At 35.5% G+C, this 18,266-nt stretch overlaps 2 protein-coding genes across 5 annotated transcripts in view; one reads left to right on the top strand and one right to left on the bottom strand.

Annotated features, from left to right (window-relative positions):
* The window catches only part of snx17 (sorting nexin 17), a 42,350-nt gene extending 40,068 nt beyond the window's left edge, over positions 1–2,282 (top strand). For both annotated transcript variants that reach the window (XM_048208382.1, XM_048208380.1), the window contains exon 15: positions 999–2,282. In XM_048208382.1, the coding sequence (XP_048064339.1) occupies positions 999–1,118 (120 nt within the window). In that variant the 3' untranslated portion in view covers positions 1,119–2,282. The remainder of the gene's footprint in view (positions 1–998) is intronic.
* A 4,634-nt stretch (positions 2,283–6,916) lies between these two features.
* Positions 6,917–16,588, bottom strand: znf513a (zinc finger protein 513a). Of its 3 annotated transcripts, none has more exons than XM_048208379.1 (5): positions 16,365–16,588; positions 15,977–16,081; positions 13,297–13,431; positions 7,971–8,669; positions 6,917–7,890 (listed from the first exon to the last, which is right to left on the bottom strand). In XM_048208379.1, exons 2-5 carry the CDS (start codon positions 16,014–16,016, stop codon positions 7,130–7,132), a joined length of 1,635 nt encoding a protein of 544 aa, XP_048064336.1. In that variant the 5' UTR covers positions 16,017–16,081; positions 16,365–16,588; the 3' UTR covers positions 6,917–7,129. The 3 variants fall into 3 exon arrangements, with proteins under 3 accessions (XP_048064336.1, XP_048064335.1, XP_048064334.1); XM_048208378.1 differs by having other exon boundaries at positions 6,919–7,896; positions 16,167–16,587; XM_048208377.1 differs by having other exon boundaries at positions 6,920–7,896; positions 16,365–16,587.
* Between the last annotated feature and the right edge of the window lie 1,678 nt (positions 16,589–18,266).

The raw sequence follows: 18,266 nt of genomic DNA, 5'->3' as shown, positions 1-18,266 counted from the left end.
CTCAATTCTGACTTTATATCTCGCAATTCTGACTTTATATCTCGCAATTCTGACTTTACATCTCGCAATTCTGACTTTATAACTCAATTCTGACTTTATATCTCGCAATTCTGACTTTATAACTCAATTCTGACTTTATATCTCGCAATTCTGACTTTATATCTCGCAATTCTGACTTTATATCTCGCAATTCTGACTTTATAACTCACAATTCTGACTTTATATCTCGCAATTCTGACTTTATAACTCAATTCTGACTTTATATCTCGCAATTCTGACTTTATAACTCAATTCTGACTTTATATCACGCAATTCTGACTTTCTAACTCAATTCTGACTTTATATCTCGCAATTCTGACTTTATATCTTGCAATTCTGAGAAAAAAGTCAGAATTGTGAGATAAGAAGTTGCAATTACCTTTTTTATTTTTTTTATTTCATGGTGGAAACAAGCTTCCAAAATAACTCATCTGTGGTTGAGTATACTTTGAAAGCTGTACGGACACGACTGCATGTGAGACGCTTCCAGTGTCATGACAAATCGGATCCTCCGATGAAATCGGGTCTCCACAAACTGTCAGTTAATGATTATCCTAAATACATATAAATGATATTAATTTAAAATACGTATATAGCTTACTATATAATGCGTAAGAAAACAAATTAGTGCATAATAAAACCAATTGAACGTAATTTATTACACTTGATTAACTGTTAATTAATAACTATAAAAGCCTATTAAGTGAATAATTGAACATCATTAATTTGTTTTATTTATAACTGAAATATCTGGTCATTTAACACTTCATTTAACACATAATTGGCCTCCAAGTTCCCCAGATCTCAATCCAATTGAGCATGTGGGATGTGCTGGACCAACAAGTTCGATCCACTGTTGCTCAACCTCTAGCTATCTCTGAGAGTGTAGTTTTAGTTGACAAAAACATGAGTTTTACACTTATCTCCTGTTCCCTTTATTTATTTATTTATTTCCACAGACCAAGCTGTCTTCTGTCTCCCTGAGAGGACTAAGTTCTTCCAACTCAGCCAGTGACATCAGTGGCAATGATTTCCATGGAAACTACGCTTTTGAAGGAATCGGGGACGATGACCTGTGATGGAGTCGTCCTCATAGACTGGACTGAAGGAGTCGGATTCATTTAGCGGTTTCTCTGCGTCGAGTGTAGTTTAATAGATGCCCGGTTCTGCAATATTGTAACCCCTTTCTGAAAGAATTACATTAAGGGTCTCTGAAATGGCCTTTGAAGTCTCTCATTAGTTTTATGAGAGGCCTCAGATTCAGTCCTCGTGCAATTAAAGTAACAAAAATCGGATAATTTCAGATTTGAGGCATAATTGGAGATTTCAAAGGTTAAATTAATACAGGGTTACATAAGCACCTCAGGGCAAGTTACTGCATGTTAATTTAGGCTGTGATGAAAGTTTCTTCTGCAGATGGGCTTCATTGAATCGTACTTCCTTACTAGAGACACAAAACTGTGCTTTTCCTCTCATCATTTTGTAGGCACAAATTCCTGTCAACATAAAATCTATTATTTAACAGAGAAGTGTTCTGCTTCGTATCGTGCAGTGTGCCAATGTTGCTCAACCTCTTGTGTAGTAGCGACAAATTGACCTATAACTTGGTAGATCTCTGCAGATTCCTGTGTCTTCAGGAAAGGTAATCTCGCAGCTAACTCCACCTGATGCCTACTGCATATTCATTGCATATCCTCGATGAAAGTCACCCTCTCTATTGTGGCCTGTTTGTTCTCTGCCTTGCGCCGATTCAACCGCCTTACAGTTCAACTTCTCTAAATGTAGCGCCGGACACAAGTTCTCTCATTCTGGCCTCCGCTGTGTCCTGAATCTCGCTTTGTTTTCGGTGTGTTCGGCAGGCCCGCTTGCACTAGCTGAACCCATGATTTTTTGCACAGTATTAAGAAAGGTAGATGGCTTGGGTATTTATTGAGATATTAACTGTGGGAAAACATCCTGGAACATTCGCAAGAGGTTTGTAGGTCTGTCAGTTGATCTTTGTTTTTTTTTGTGCGTTTTGTCTGTGTTCTGTTATTCAAACCAATATATTAAAAAGGTTTCTCATAAATGCCAAAATTATAGTTCACTAAAGCATTTTGCACAAAAAAGTAAAACCATAGTAATGTCACTTTTATAAATGTACATGCAAATAAAAAAGTATTCTGAATATTTACTAATACCTGTATTATCTTTAGTATATTACAAACAAGTACAGTTGATCAAATATAATCCAGGCTGTATAAGAAAAATTAAAAACTTAACATTTATCAGTGTTTACAAAATTGTAGAAAATTGTGAAAAAGAAGTGTTTACAAATTTCACATTTAAATTTCAGTGATTGTCTTTGTACACTTTGTTTTGAAGAATATCATTCCAAACTTTCATTTTTCCTTTATATATACATGCATATGTGTGTGTGTTTGTGTAATACTGGTCAAAAGTTATTATTTTTAATGTTTTTGAAAGAAGTCTCTTACGCTCATCAAGCCTGCATTTATTTGATCAAAAAATATAGAAGAAAAAGTAATAATGTGAAATATTATTACAATTTAAAATAATGGTTTTCTGTTTTAATATTCTTTAAAATATAATTTATTTCTCTGATGCAAAGCTGAATTTTCAGCATCATTACTCCAGTTTTCAGTGTCACATGATCCTTCAGAAATCATTCTGATATGATGATTTATTATCAATGTTGGAAACAGTTGTGCTGCTGCTTAATATTTTTTTGGGAATCTGTGATACTTTTTCAGGATTCATTGATGAATTAAGTTAAAAAAAGAACAGTATTTATTCAAAATTCAAAATCTTTCTAACACTATAAATCTTTACTATCATTTTTTTTTTTTTATCAATTTAGCACATCTTTGCTGAATAAAAGTATTAATTTCTTTTAGGAAAAAAAAGGAAAAAATATACTGACCCCAGTAATTTTTTCAGTAACTTTGGAACTGATAGTGTATATTGTTAGAATAAATTTGGTTCTTTTTAAAACTTTATTCATTGAAGAATCTTGAAAAAGTATCACGTCATAAAAAAATATATTAAGCAGTACAACTGTTTCCAACATTGATAATAAATCATCATATTAGATTGATTTCTGAAGGATCATGTGACACTGAAGACTGGAGTAATGATGCTGAAAATTCAGCTTTGTAAAGTATATTAAAATAGAAAACCATTATTTTAAATTGTAATAATATTTCACAATATTACTGTTTTTTTTTCTGTATTTTTAATCAAATAAATGCAGACTTAATGAGCATAAGGATTTTCTTTTAAAAACATTAAAAATAGTAATGTGTCCAAACTTCTGACCAGTTCATTGTGGCAATCATCTCAGAGGATTGTGATCACATGGTGCTTGGGAAATGGCTGTATCTCACATTTATGCTGGGGTTTTGACTGCATTGATACTGAATACTGAATGAAATGCCCATATCCTTCATCCCAGATGATTCCTCCCATGTGCAGAATGTTTAATGCGAAGGTTGTTTTTGTGTTCTCATACTTTGTGCTGTATGGCTGACTATTTTACCTGATGACTGTAATTTGTGATTGCCATGTTCAGTATGTTCACCAGCATCATCATCATCTAGGATGAAAAGGGTAAACCAACTGTACTCTTAAATCTTATACATCTCTCATAAAGCGTATGAGCATGATTTATTTTTTAAATCGTCACTTCATTTTAAATCCAAGAATGGAAGTTAGAGCCTTCTGGGTTTCAATAAATTTAGGTGCCAAACAACGCTACTCTGTGTATGTGAATTGTTTTTTCTTCCTTGGTTTGATAACAATAGTATGATGGGTATTTCAGCATGTGAGATTATCATATACTGTATTTGTAAAATGGCAGAATAAGTCCCGCCTTCTAAATAAGAGCTAATCGCCGGCTGGTAAAGTCATCGCGTCAGCTGTTAAAAGCTCCGGTTCCTATAGAAACAGTGAGACGTGCAATTTTTTTTGTCATGATTCGAGTGTTTAGAAACAAAATTTATGAGACAGTAGTTGTCCGATTTCATTGGTGATTTCAAATATGAAATTTAAAGGTGCCCTAGAATCAAAAATTTAATTTACCTCGGCATAGTTAAATAACAAGAGTTCAGTACATGGAAATGACATACAGTGAGTCTCAAACTCCATTATTTCCTCCTCCTTATATAAATCTCATTTGTTTAAAAGACCTCCGAAGAACAGGCAAATCTCAACATAACACCGACTGTTACGTAACAGTCGGGATCATTAATATGTACGCCCCCAATATTTGCATATGCCAGCTCATGTTCAAGGCATTACACAAGGGCAGCCATTATTAACGTCTGGATCTGTGCACAGCTGAATCATCAGACTAGGTAAGCAAGCAAGAACAACAGCGAAAAATGGCAGATGGAGCAATAATAACTTACATGATCCATGATATCATGATATTTTTAGTGATATTTGTAAATTGTCTTTCTAAATGTTTTGTTAGCATGTTGCTAATGTACTGTTAAATGTGGTTAAAGTTACCATCGTTTCTTACTGTATTCACGGAGACGAGAGTCGTCGCTATTTTCATTTTTAAACACTTGCAGTCTGTATAATTCATAAACACAACTTCATTCTTTATAAATCTCTCCAACAGTGTAGCATTAGCCGTTAGCCACGGAGCACAGCCTCAAACTCATTCAGAATCAAATGTAAACATCCAATTAAAAACACTGTACTTACTCGATTAGACATGCTGCATGACGAACACTTTGTAAAGATCAATTTTGAGGGTTATATTAGCTGTGTAAACTTTGTTTATGCTGTTCAAGGCAAGCGAGCTCCGTGGGCAGGGAGCATGAGCATTTAAAGGGCCAGCAGCCCTGAATCGGTGCATAGTTAATGATGCCCCACAATAGGCAGTTAAAAAAATTTATAAAAAAATATCTAGGGGGTATTTTGAGCTAAACATTCACAGACACATTCAGGGGACACCTTAGACTTATATTACATCTTGTAAAAAAACGTTCGATGGCACCTTTAATCGAAAGCTTGGTGAACAGCTTTGGAGAATTTTATGTTTCCTCATCCAAAGAGATTGGAGCTGCACTTGCATCCCCGAGAGTCGTTTCAAAGATGGCCGCCGAGTGAAATGTCTTGTCTTAAAGGGACTTTGGTAAGATCCCACACAGGAAACCAACAGCAAATGATCCTGGATAAAAACACCATTAGCATGTAGTAGCTTTTTTTCCTCCTATAATTTGAATCATCATTCAAAGATTAGATTGTCAAATTTCCTTTTTTAAAGTAAGCTTTGGGCCCAAAACAGCACTTCAAAATCATTCTCACATGCATCTAACAGCATGAAGATCACTGCAAGAGTTGTTAGTGTTCTGGTGCTGCCCGGGGCTCTGTCTTCATTAGCATGTTTACTGGTGCTGTTCGCAGCAGAGCGCAGGGAGGATTAAAGCTCTCATTATGAAAGTGTGAGGATTACATACTGCCTGTCTCAGCATCTTCATCACATCCTGCTGGCAACTAGTAACTTAAGTTTTGTGACTGAAAGATGATGTGAGTTGAGATACAGAAGTTTCAACACAAACTGTTTTATTTGAGAATATTTAAGGCATTAATGAAACCACTGCATAATAACAAGAAAACACTCAAGCACCACACACCTACAAGATTTCAATGTTCAGTCATTTCTTGGCAACCTTAAGGTTTAACTGCATAATTGGGTTTACGTTTACTGTCGTCCTTCAGTATAGCTAAGGGTGGCAAATACCTGCCAAACATTCCTCAAGAGATAAAAAATAAAATCACATACAAAAATAAAAGCTCTATGTTCAGCATGACACAAAAATCCACTATGCAACATTTTGCTTCAAGTAAACTCAGACAAATGGCATTTTTCACAATCAATAAAATACACACAACAATAAAAGGCAACACAATCCCCCAGAATTATTGAGAGCAAAAACAATATGATCAAAGATCATCTTTGAAGGCATTTTCACTAGTATGGTTGAGAAGAATGAAAATGATCAATTACATAAAACCTCAAAACAGTCAACCAAGGTAAACTTAAGTGCATGCAACGTTGCGCCAGGCTTAAAGAACTTCCTATGGCAGTTGTGCAGTAGTGTCTGTTTGGCACTGATAAATGAACCACAATCAGGCTCAGAACGCTCTTAGAGAGCTTTGGGTAACACAAACATTTTGCCTTGTTCAAAGGCATTAATCAGGAATGTCCAATCATGCTCCTGGAGGACCACCTTCCTGCAGAGTTTAGCATCAACCAGCTCCCACAGATCTGTCATGAAGTTTTGAATAAGCCTGAAGACCTTGATTAGCTGCTTCAGCATGTTTATTTAGAGTCTCCTGGCCTTCCAGGAGCAGGATTTGACAACCCCTACATTAGGACATTCAGGTAACATTTAAGGGACAGTTCATCCGAAAATGAAAACTGACCCATGATTTACTCGCTCTCAAGCCATCCTAGGTGTTTAAGACTATCTTCTTTCAGACGAAGACAATTGAAATTGTATTATAAAATATCCTGGGCTCTTCTGAGCTTTATAATGGTAGTGAAAGGGGCTCCTTATTTTGAAGTCCAAAAAAGCTTTGCTCTATCCTCTGCGCTTCCACGTTCGTCAATACGTCATGCGTCGGATCAGAGGTTACGCTTTCGCCGTAAGTCGATTTACGTAGGCCATCTGCCAGAAGTTAGTTATTTTGGTTTATAAAATTTTAAATATGGATATTTTTCTTACAAAAACCGATCGCTTTGCTTCAGAAGTCCTTTATTAACCCCCTGGACTTCAAAATCAGGAGCGCCATCCACTACAATTATAAAGCTTGGAAGAGCCAGGATATTTTTTAATATAACTCTGATTGTGTTTGTCTGAAAGAAGATGGTCATATACACCTAGGATGGCTTGAGGGTGAGTAAATCATGGGATAATTTTCATTTTAGGGTGAACTATCCCTTTAAATTTGTGCATGACTTTATGTAGCAGCTTGTGAACAATTCTAAAAAATAATTCTGGGCACAAAAGAAAAGAAGGACAACCAACAATTCAGTAAAATCTCATATGGACGACTGTCTTGCAATAAGAGGCTACACCTCTTCCTCGTCCTCCACCTCTTCCTCATTTCCAGGCATCTGCACTTTAACCCAGCCATCTGTAGTCAGGCTGTGCTTCTTCTGATGTCGTTTGTAGTTGTCCCAGTGGCCAGTGGTGTAGCCACACTCTTGGCACTTATGGGGCTTCTCACCCGTGTGGCGCAACATGTGCCGCTTCAGGTTCATACTCTGATTGCAGCTGTAGTTGCAGATTGCACACTGAAAGGGTTTGGCACCCGAATGCACCCGTTGGTGCCTCTTGAGATTAGCCAGGTTGCCGCAGGCATAGTCACACAGGTGGCACTTGTAGGGTTTCTCCCCAGTGTGCACACGATGGTGCCGCTTGAGGTTGTCAAAGTGGGCGGAGGCGTAGTCGCACTGCGGGCACTTGTATGGCTTCTCTCCGCTGTGGGTCTTCATGTGGCGGGCCAGGTGGTTTGGGTAGTGGGTGAGAAAGGGGCAGGCAGCACAGGTGTAGACCTTGTCCCCTCGCTCAGCGGGGCAACCTGGTGTGTCCTTAGTCAGCATCTCCAGGGTGCACTTGGCGCAGATCTGGGCTGAGGATCCGTCCTCGTCATCCAGGGCCATGCCGCATAGACGACAAGTGAAGGGGAAGAACATGGGGGGTTCAGAAGGAGCCTGTCCTGACTGCAACACCCCTGTCGATGACTGCTGTGCAACCCTGAGGCCATCAAAGGTCTGCAAGTAGTTCCCATCTCTTCCCACGTGGGGACGTGAGACAGATTGCACAGCACCTGCAACTGAAGGATGCTGAATTACAACTCTTTGTAAAACTCTGTTCAATGTTCTTTCAAGGTGACAGAACCTTACTTACCTTCATCAGTGGGGGCAGGAGCCGCTTCCTTTTCCTTCTGACCCACAGTAGTGTGATTTAAACAGCTGCCACTGACAGGCTGAGTGGCACTCTGACCCGGGCTTACGGCTGCATGCATGCGCTGGTGCCTCTTCAGGTTCCCCAAGGAACTGCATGCAAATGTGCAGTGATTGCATTTATAGGGCTTTTCTCCGGTGTGTATGCGCAAGTGCCTTTGCAGGTTCACTAGTTGCGCCGACGCATAGGAGCACAGCGGACACCCGTATGGCTTTTCGCCGTTGTGAGTCTTCATGTGCCTCTTAACGTGGTTAGTGTAGCGCGAAGTAAAACCACAGAGCGTGCACGAGTGGAGCTTCAAGGTATCATCCTCGCCACCGGCGCCCTCATTCCCTCCCCCTCTAGACTCCGCTTGTAAGCCTAAGCCCGAGCAGAGCTTCCTGTCCACAACGCCGTCCGCATTCCCTTTGCAGCAGCGCATGCAGTAGGGCCCCACCAAGTCCATGCCGGGTCCCAGGGGGTCTTCCAGGAGCTGACCACAGCCCCTGCAAGAGAGGTAAGAGGGAAAGGCAGACTCAGAAACCCTCTCTTCACGCTCGCTTTCGGTTGCGCGGAGGTCGTCAGCGTCACTCTCCATACTGAGGCGGCTGAAGGGGGAGCTCTCCTCGTCTCCCAGGGGGAAGCCAGGCAGACTGATGTCAGCTGTACAGGACCACAGCAGGACACTGCATTACATTATGCAGCTGTACAGATATGTTTTCTGCAATCTGAGACAGTGTGCAGGCATTCAAATACAACAGAAAATTAAAAAGAAAAAGACACTATTTCAGTATCTGTAGCAGGGCTGTAACCACCATAGACATTGAGGAGGACATTAGGTCCCCCCTAATAATTAGAAATGGCCAAATTGCCCACCCCCCCTATTTCAAAGACACTATTTGAGTATCTGTAGTATGTAAAGTTGACAGTCAGTAACACTAGTATCTTAGTATTATGAGTTACTAAGAACAAATGCACACAAAAAGGTTTAGGAAAACCTCTCATGCAAGAATCTATAATTGTCTCAAAAGTACAAAAACTACAATGAGAGTACAAAGTCTGCACAAAATATCAACAGCTTAAGTTGATATTTTGAAAAATACTTTTTTGCATTTATACTTACCTGCTAAGCCAGTAGACAAATCTTAAGTAAATTCTGACAAATAAAAGGTGGTACTCCAGCAAAACACAAGGCTACAGTGTTTCTGCTCTTTGTCTTTCTGTGAAACGGCGGCTTCCTTCTGCAAGCGGTGTCCTCATGCACATGCAATGTGTAGAAATGTGTGAGTCTGAAGTCTGAACGGGCCTTTATATCACCCGTTTCGGAAACCCCAGGTGGATGATTACCCAGCCTAATGATAATGATGATGACTATAATGGTCCTGCTGATGATGATGAGGGGGAGATGATGATGATGATGATGATGATGATGATGATGATGATGATGATCATGACAACTATGATAAAGACCCTGAGAGAAGATGATGATGATGACGACTAAATGCCTTATTATAATGTGTCCTTGATGGTGATGACTATCTTGATGACCCTTATATAATAGTTGTGGCACTGTATTTTTTCCTGATTTGCCATTTTGAAATTGTATGTTCTGTCAGAATGCCAAAACCAGAGAAATTTTCCAGGGTGGTAGGCTCTCTTCTCCCATCTGTACATGAAAGCTCACACTGCTCGCTGACAGACAAAATGCAGCACGTTTGCATAATAGCGCTAACATTACACGTCAGTCTTTGCAGTTAATGTCCTTACCCATATTGAGCACATATGGCCCTTCATGAATGCCAGCAATTCATCACATAAAGCATACAGTATGTTTTAAATCCTCAAGATTTGTCAGTAGCCATCATATACAGTGCCTATAGAAAATCATCATACCCCTTTGAAATAGTTACTTTATTTGTCGTACAGCCTGAAATCAAAACATCAAAGTAATGAAAGAAAAAGCAACAGTTATGAAAATTATTTTTATAAAAATTGAAAAACTAGAATAACAGGGTTGGGAAAATCATCAGTCCCCTGATTTAATACTTTGTAGAGCCACCTTTTGCTTTAATTACAGCCATTGATCTTTTCGGATATGTCTGTACTAGCTTTGCACACCTAGATTGGGCTTGGCAGCATCCATTTTCCCTTCAATCCTGACCAATCGCCCAGTCCCTGCTGATTGAAGGGAAAATGGATGCTGCCAAGTACATTCAAATTCTTGAGTAAAACCTGCGTCCCTCTGCTAGACAGCTGAAGATGGGCATTCACAATGATCCTAAACATACCGGCAAAAGAGCAACGCAACGGCTTAAGGATAGGAAGGTCCTTGAGTCCTAAATCTGATAGAAAATCTGTGGATGGATTGAAGAGAGCAGAATTTGACTGAACTTGAGCAATTCTACAAGGAAGAATGAGCAAATATTCCCCCTAGGTGTGCAAAGCAAGTACAGACATATCCAAAAGGATTAGTGGTTGTAAGTAAACACTGTTAAACATTTTAGTGTGAAATTACAGTATATTCCAGGGGCCCATTTCAATAAGGAGGTTCAACCAACTCCGAGTTAAAACTTGAACTCTGAGTTGACTTACCCTGAAATGGGAAACTCTGAGTTTTCAGTTTCAGAAAAGCTGAACTGAGTTAGTTCAATCGAAGTTAAGCACATAAACCACGACTATGAAAAGCCATCATCAATGGAGCTCAATGGAGCTCTTCACCATGGCAACAGCATGTGACAAAATGAGTCTGCATACTTCTGAATCAATGCAAGTTTAATTCTTATCACTGTTAAAATATCAATGGTGAAAACTGGTAGAATGGTAAGTTATTGAACTAATATTCATTTTCATGGTATTCCATAGGCAAAAAAAGAAGAAAAAAATAATACCTGTTAAAATAATAACAGGATGCAATATCAGAGGGTAAATTATTTTATCATTATTAAACACTCGTTAGGCAATTTACTTCCACTTTTAGAACATTTTCTTCATTTTTATTGAAAATAAATGCCTTTCTGATGAGATATGTGATGGGAAAAGGGAGAATAGCGAGCTTGGCAGAAGGCAGATTTGAACCCAGTCATTCACATCACAAGTTAATTCTCCGCACCCAACGCATTACTGCCTACAGCACTGCAGCCACAAGAATGTGTGTCAGTTTTAACCTGGTCTGACACTGGGGGGTGGAGCTACTGTAAATTTGCACTTAGTAATAGACACTCTGAATAATCTTGTTTTCCATTTTGCATTAAGATTATTTTTATTACCACATTGGCAGATATTTTACTAAATGCTCTTAATTTAGATCCCCCCGGGAAACAAGACTAAATATCTTATATCATTTTCTTATATGCAAAATCCATCTCGATTTAAGAATTTTTAGATATTTGTACTTGAAATAGGACAAAAAATACTCGGTACGAAAAGCATTTTTGCAGCATGAACGAATGAATGAACTATTTAAACATCACTAGCACTTTAAAAAGGGGGAGGTGACCGATAGAAACTCTGGGTTTACCGAAGAAAACCTGCTCCTGACTAGGTTAGGTTCACAGATTAAGTTACCATGGTAACTGACTCTGAGTATAAGTTACCTCTCTTTCAGAAACGGGCTTGACTTAACCTGCTTTCTCGGGTTTGACAAACCTCCCATTCTGAAACGGAAAACTCAGAGTTTCCCTCATTTCAGGGTTAACATACTCAGAGTTTTCACTTAACCTCCTTTCTGAAACTGGCCCCAGGTTAATAATTGCATTACTTTCACAGTAATTTCACTTGTTTCCAGCTGCACTCTCAAAAATTTACTGTATTTAATTTTACAGTACTTTACTGTCAATTTCATGTTTTTACAATTGTACTGTAAAAAAAAAAAAACTTGGTTTTACTGAGTTTACAGTATTGGAAAACAAAAATGACTGTAAACAAACAATATCATATTGTATTTCTATAGTGCATATGTACTAAGAAGGTACCCAGCATGCAATGCTGCATGAATAGATTCGTTTTTATCTGTGCTGCGAAACTTATTTTTGGTTCACTTTTAGCAGTTTGTGTTGTTGGTTTATTTTGCAATCTTCAGAGTTTATATTTTTATTATTATTTGTTGAATGTCGCCATTGCTGTGTTTTGTAGTTTTGATGTATTGATGTCTGTTCATCATTAGGTGATGCTTATAAGAACAAAGATGATGTCACACCTTTCAAAGATAAATCTCAGCAGTTTCTTCACTATTGTGAAAGATCAATCTACAAACAGTTATGAATTTGAAATAAGATATTGGAAAATCTTCATGCTGAAATAACACTAAAACTAAATCATCATATTCAATAGTTAAAATCAGCCTATTAACTTATTTTATATTCTAGCTTGTCATAGTTTTATTGAATGTATTTTTTTGTCACTTCTGACTTGGCTAGATCAGAAATTTGAATGTAACTATACAAGGTCCAAGATCCCAATCAAACTGAACACTGATCACCATAATGGTGACTTCAAAACAAATACAGTGGTAAAGAATAGCATTTCTTACAGTGGCATGGTTAAAGACTTTATAATGCGAATTTCACAGCAAAACAAGAGCAGTAAATGACTGTAATGTTAGCATCATGCTGCTGTTGATTAACAGTAATTTGTAAGAAAATGACCCAACATGCATTCATTTCACTGTCAACTGAAATTTATTGTAAAATAATACTCTTTAATTCCTGGCAATTTTTACAGTGAAGCAAACTACAAAGTATTAAATCAGAGGACTGATGACTTTTCCAACCCTGTTATTCTAGTTTTTCAGTTTTTTATTAATTTTCCGAATTTGCCTTTTTCTTTCATTACTTTGATGTTGTAAGATAATATTTGTAAATACAGCTGGAGAAGGTTTTTTTTGGGGGGAATGGGTTTTGATTTAAGGCTGTACAACAAATAAAGTACCTATTTCAATGGGGTATGATGATTTTCTATAGGCACTGTAATAGTCTTAGTCAAGACAATTAATTGCTTTCACAAATAAAAAAGTGGTTTGAAATTTCTCTGTTAATTTCTAACTGTTATACAATTTTACAATTCCTCCAGATTTTCAGTAGCAGTGGGAACCCTGTAATAAGAGCTAGTTTCCAAAATCTGAATTAAATTTGGTCTTTGTAATAAACAAAAATATGATTTTCTTAGCATGAGACTGGTTTGTACCAAGGGAACTGGCACAATTCTCATTCAAACAGTGCCACTAGATTAGCATTTGGATGACAGGAACACGTCCCAACCAAAGTCAGCCTCGGAAACTCATACAGTAACTCACCTGAGAACTTTTCAAGGCCTATGATCTTGCTGTCATTGTCAGGATCTGAGAACTCGAGTTCTTGTCCCAGGAGAAAGTCGCTCTCAAAGGTAAGGCTTGCTGGACGTACAGTGCCTAAACCATCTTCAGAATCCACTGAAAGCAAAGGCTCATGGTTAAAGACAGCAGCAATGGCGTCCACTGGAAGAAGATCATGCAACTTGACCTATGTATGTATATTTGTATGTGAGCCATTTCTGCCCTTACCTCCTGTTGATATTAATGTGTGTATATACTACTATTGCATTTACTTTTTTATGGCTTATTTTTTGTTATGATATATTTTATTCTTTATTTTATTAATAGGCAACTAATATTTTTTGTTGTTTCAAAGTATGTAAAACTACTAAAGCCACATGAAACTCATTCATCAGATGCAAACTTCATATAAACTTCCATTTATCATACAAACAAAGATTGAGAAGTAAACTGCACACCATCTTGTGGGATCATGTTCATTTGTAACAATTAATCAACAAGAAATCAATCAATCAATCAACTATCATCATTTGTGGAATCTTTGAAAAATATGTTTTTTTTCCACATTCTGATTAGTTTATTTCATTTCTCATTTCAACCAAGTCACTATTTATGTATTGTGTTTAACAGCATTCTGTCATTTTAAACATTTTCTGAAGAAAATGATTGGCTCCAATTAAATTATATTTTAATCATTTTTGCATTATTATTAGAAATACAATAACATAATTTGTGACATATTTTTTTTCCTTTACACATCACATGTATCATATTTCATATACACTTTTTTAAAAGATTATATCTATATATATAAAACATTTTTTATAGTTTGTTTTATCTTTACTATATCCTTCTGGGACCTGGGAATAGACTTCTGTCCTCTGTAGTGGACATTATATTTGAGTGATTTTCTGAAGTCTGGATGTCCTGTAAAGAGCACATTCAGAGCTTTGCAGAGATAACACATTTTTGAAAACAACAACTTCTTGGTCATTAAATATGACTGAAAATGAAAATTAGCACTCTTATGGAAATATGATATTTTGTAATTATCATTTAAATCGGATTAATTTTCAAATTGTTTGTTATAATCAACATCTCAGGAAAATATGGGGTTTCAAATCAAAATATGACTTTCTGTTATGAAACAGGACATTGATTTCATACATGACATCTGTGGAGGACACCAGGACTTAAATCATGTTTATCAGGCATTTTAGGAGATGCAACAAGTGAATAGGGAAAGAAATTATATATAAATATTCCTATTAATTATTAGATATTATCATGAAAATGTTGCCAACTATTACTCCCATTATTACACTTCTTTTTTCATTGCATATTGCTCCAAGAACACATTAATATGCAAATTAGATGCATTGTATTGAATGGGAAAATTCCATGTATGACTATTTTACCCACATATTGCATAAAGTAAAATGGTATATCAATTAATTCCATTATATCTTTCATAACATAGTTGAGAATCATCTTTATACAAAGTTTGGTTAAAAACAATCCTGAAGCTTAAAAATTAATTGGTGATTTAAAAAAAAAAAATCCCATTGTTTTTGCCTATACATGTCATTTCATGCAATGTTATTTTTTAAACAGCTTAGTGAAATGGCGTCCACTACAGAGGTCATAGCATAACATATGAATAAAATAGAATTTTTCAAAAATGTTATTTTTTAATTTGTTTCTTATGCTCTAAACAATATAATGATGTAAAAAACTTTTTTTCTGGGTCTCAGGAGGATATAAAAAATCATTTTTATAGTTTGTTTTATCTTTACTATATTAAAAAAAAAAATCATTTTTATAGTTCATTTTATCTCTACTAGTAGCAAAACTGCTGGTCATGGTGAAAATGACCACAACAGCAAGATTTTCTTAACTTTTAAAACTATAATAACATTTTTTTATAATGAATTTTCATATTTTAAGATGTCCAAGTGTAAAAAATAGCTACTATACATGAAAAGTTATAGTAAAGATAAATAAAGAAGGCAATGTAAAATGTTTCCAAGACTTTAATGTGACCTTCATATAACAAAAAGGGAAAATAAGCAGCCCATTATGCAGTATGAACAGGCTCTGGCTTTACTGCAGATTTACTGACATCTACTGGAGGAGACTGAGAATAATGACCACTTTTGGAGAAGAAAAGAACAAACAATGAACAACCAAATACTTCAGCAGTTTATATTATTTGTTTATATTATTCAATTATTTACCATGACAGTCACCATCTACGACTGAAAATCTAAAATTACTTCCTATGAAGTGAATTGCACAGCTAAATTCAGCTCGAGCACTCAAGTTTTGTTAGCCACATGATACATGTCATTACAGCGGATACATTTATAATCATCAGAAGAATCTTGTCTGACACCTGGAAGTACAATTCAAAATCAAGATGATCAAAACAGTGCAATTATTATGTTTCTGTGAGACCTGTCAATCACAATTCAATATAATTCTATATAGCTTATAATATAAGCACACAGTCTAACTGTCCCTGCTATTACTGTATCAACATTCAGGTGACTTTAGGACAGATGTGTGCAAGTTTAAATGGCTCAAGACCAGTTTTAATCATCTTTCTGTGAATTAGTCAAGCAAAACTTATGAAACAAATCGAGATGAAAAAGCAGCTTACACTTGACAGGTTGTGGATTCTGCTGTTTTCTTCTTGGCATCTTCCAGTCAGCCTTTTTATTTGCAGCCTCCTCTGGATTCCCTCGCCAATAATCCACTCATTCTCCTTTGAAACAATGAAACAGCAGTCGTTACTGCACTGACAAGCCCTCTAACAGATGCATGGCGCATTTAGGGGCGAACATGCTCACCTCACAGTGTCATTTAACATAAATAAGACTGGCGTTATTTATAGCTCATACAGGATATGTTGAACTCGTAGTGCGACAGAATGCAGTCTGTATTCATGTACACGCACTGAATGCGTGCGTTTATCCTGTCGCTGTGTAACACAGATCTAAACCCTGAACTCAGCTGTGTGTCCAGCTCAGCAGATGTCAGAAATATACCTGCTCTTTCTGCTTGACGCGACCGATCCGAGCTGCGAACCCGCGGGTGTGACGCTGCGCTGCTGCTCTCAGTCCGCCATTCCACAACACAGCGACCGCAAAGAAAGGCAATTAATGCTCTTTTTTCAGAACTTAATTGATTTCTAAATTGCCATTGTATACATTTTTCTTCCGCTACGTTGCGTATATCCGTTTCCCCGGTTACGCGTTTCCGGGTACGTGCTGCTGCCTTTCTATTTTTACATTTCTCTTTTTATGGAATGTTTTTAATAGAGCTAAAATAAAGGAAGGCCTTGTGTTAGATTTACGGTATTATTTATACATATTTAGCGCTTTTGATTCATTTTTATGGGCGTAATAATAGGCCTAACTAATAATTATTTTGTTATTATAACAATAGCACCAGCAACATTATATTATATTATATTATATTATATTATATTATATTATATTATATTATATTATATTATATTATATTATATTATATTATAGTTACGCATTTCTGGGTACGTTTTTGCCTTTCTATTTTTACATTTATCTTTTTATGGAATGTTTATGGAATGTTTTTAATATAGCCTAGCTAAAAGCTAAGAAAGCCTTGGGTTAGATTTAGTTTTCATCTTCTTCTTCTTCTTCTTCTTCTTCTTCTTATTATTATTATTATTATTATTATTCAGTTTTAGCGCATTTCATTCATTTTTATAGGCGTAATAATAATTATTCTTATTGCTTATATTATAACAACAGCAGCAGAAATGATTATATTATATTATATTACAGCCTATTATAATATATTATAGACTATTATATTATATTACATTATATTATATTATATTATAGCCTATTATATTATATTATATTATATTATAGCCTATTATAGCCTATTATATTATAGCCTATTATATTATATTATATTATATTATATTATATATAGTTACGCATTTCTGGGTACGTTTTTGCCTTTCTATTTTTACATTTATCTTTTTATGGAATGTTTATGGAATGTTTTAATATAGCCTAGCTAAAAGCTAAGAAAGCCTTGGGTTAGATTTAGTTTTCATCTTCTTCTTCTTCTTCTTCTTCTTTCTTATTATTATTATTATTATTATTCAGTTTTAGCGCATTTCATTCATTTTTATAGGCGTAATAATAATTATTCTTATTGCTTATATTATAACAACAGCAGCAGAAATGATTATATTATATTATATTACAGCCTATTATAATATATTATAGACTATTATATTATATTACATTATATTATATTATATTATAGCCTATTATATTATATTATATTATATTATAGCCTATTATATTATAGCCTATTATATTATAGCCTATTATATTATATTATAGTTACGCATTTCTGGGTACGTTTTTGCCTTTCTATTTTTACATTTATCTTTTTATGGAATGTTTATGGAATGTTTTTAATATAGCCTAGCTAAAAGCTAAGAAAGCCTTGTGTTAGATTTAGTTTTCTTATTATTATTATTATTATTATTATTATTATTCAGTTTTAGCGCATTTCATTCATTTTTATAGGCGTAATAATAATTATTCTTATTGCTTATTATATTATAACAACAGCAGCAGAAATGATTATATTATATTATATTATATTACAGCCTATTATAATATATTATAGACTATTATATTATATTACATTATATTATATTATATTATATTATAGCCTATTATATTATATTATATTATAGCCTATTATATTATATTATATTATAACCTATTATATTAGTAATGTGTTTCCAGGTACGTTTTTGCCTTTCTGTTTTTACATTTCTCTTTTTATGGAATGTTTATGGAATGTTTTTAGCTAAAATAAAGGAAAGCCTTTTGTTAGATTTAGGTTTTTTTTTATTCATTTTTAGCGCATTTAATTAA

The sequence above is a fragment of the Megalobrama amblycephala genome, linkage group LG11, assembly GCF_018812025.1.
Source record: "Megalobrama amblycephala isolate DHTTF-2021 linkage group LG11, ASM1881202v1, whole genome shotgun sequence".
Classification (NCBI taxonomy): Eukaryota; Metazoa; Chordata; class Actinopteri; order Cypriniformes; family Xenocyprididae; genus Megalobrama; species Megalobrama amblycephala.
Note: the sequence above shows the minus strand (reverse complement) of the source record. Positions and strands in the feature narration are given on the sequence as shown.

Coding starts and splice junctions, on each gene's coding strand:
- znf513a (XM_048208378.1), bottom strand. CDS start 16,016: ATGCCAAGAAGAAAACAGCAGAATCCACAACCTGTCAAGT. Junction 13,432..15,976: donor GAATCCACAACCTGTCAAGT/GTAAGCTGCTTT, acceptor CTTTGCTTTCAG/TGGATTCTGAAGATGGTTTA. Junction 8,670..13,296: donor AGGCCTTGAAAAGTTCTCAG/GTGAGTTACTGT, acceptor GGTCCTGTACAG/CTGACATCAGTCTGCCTGGC.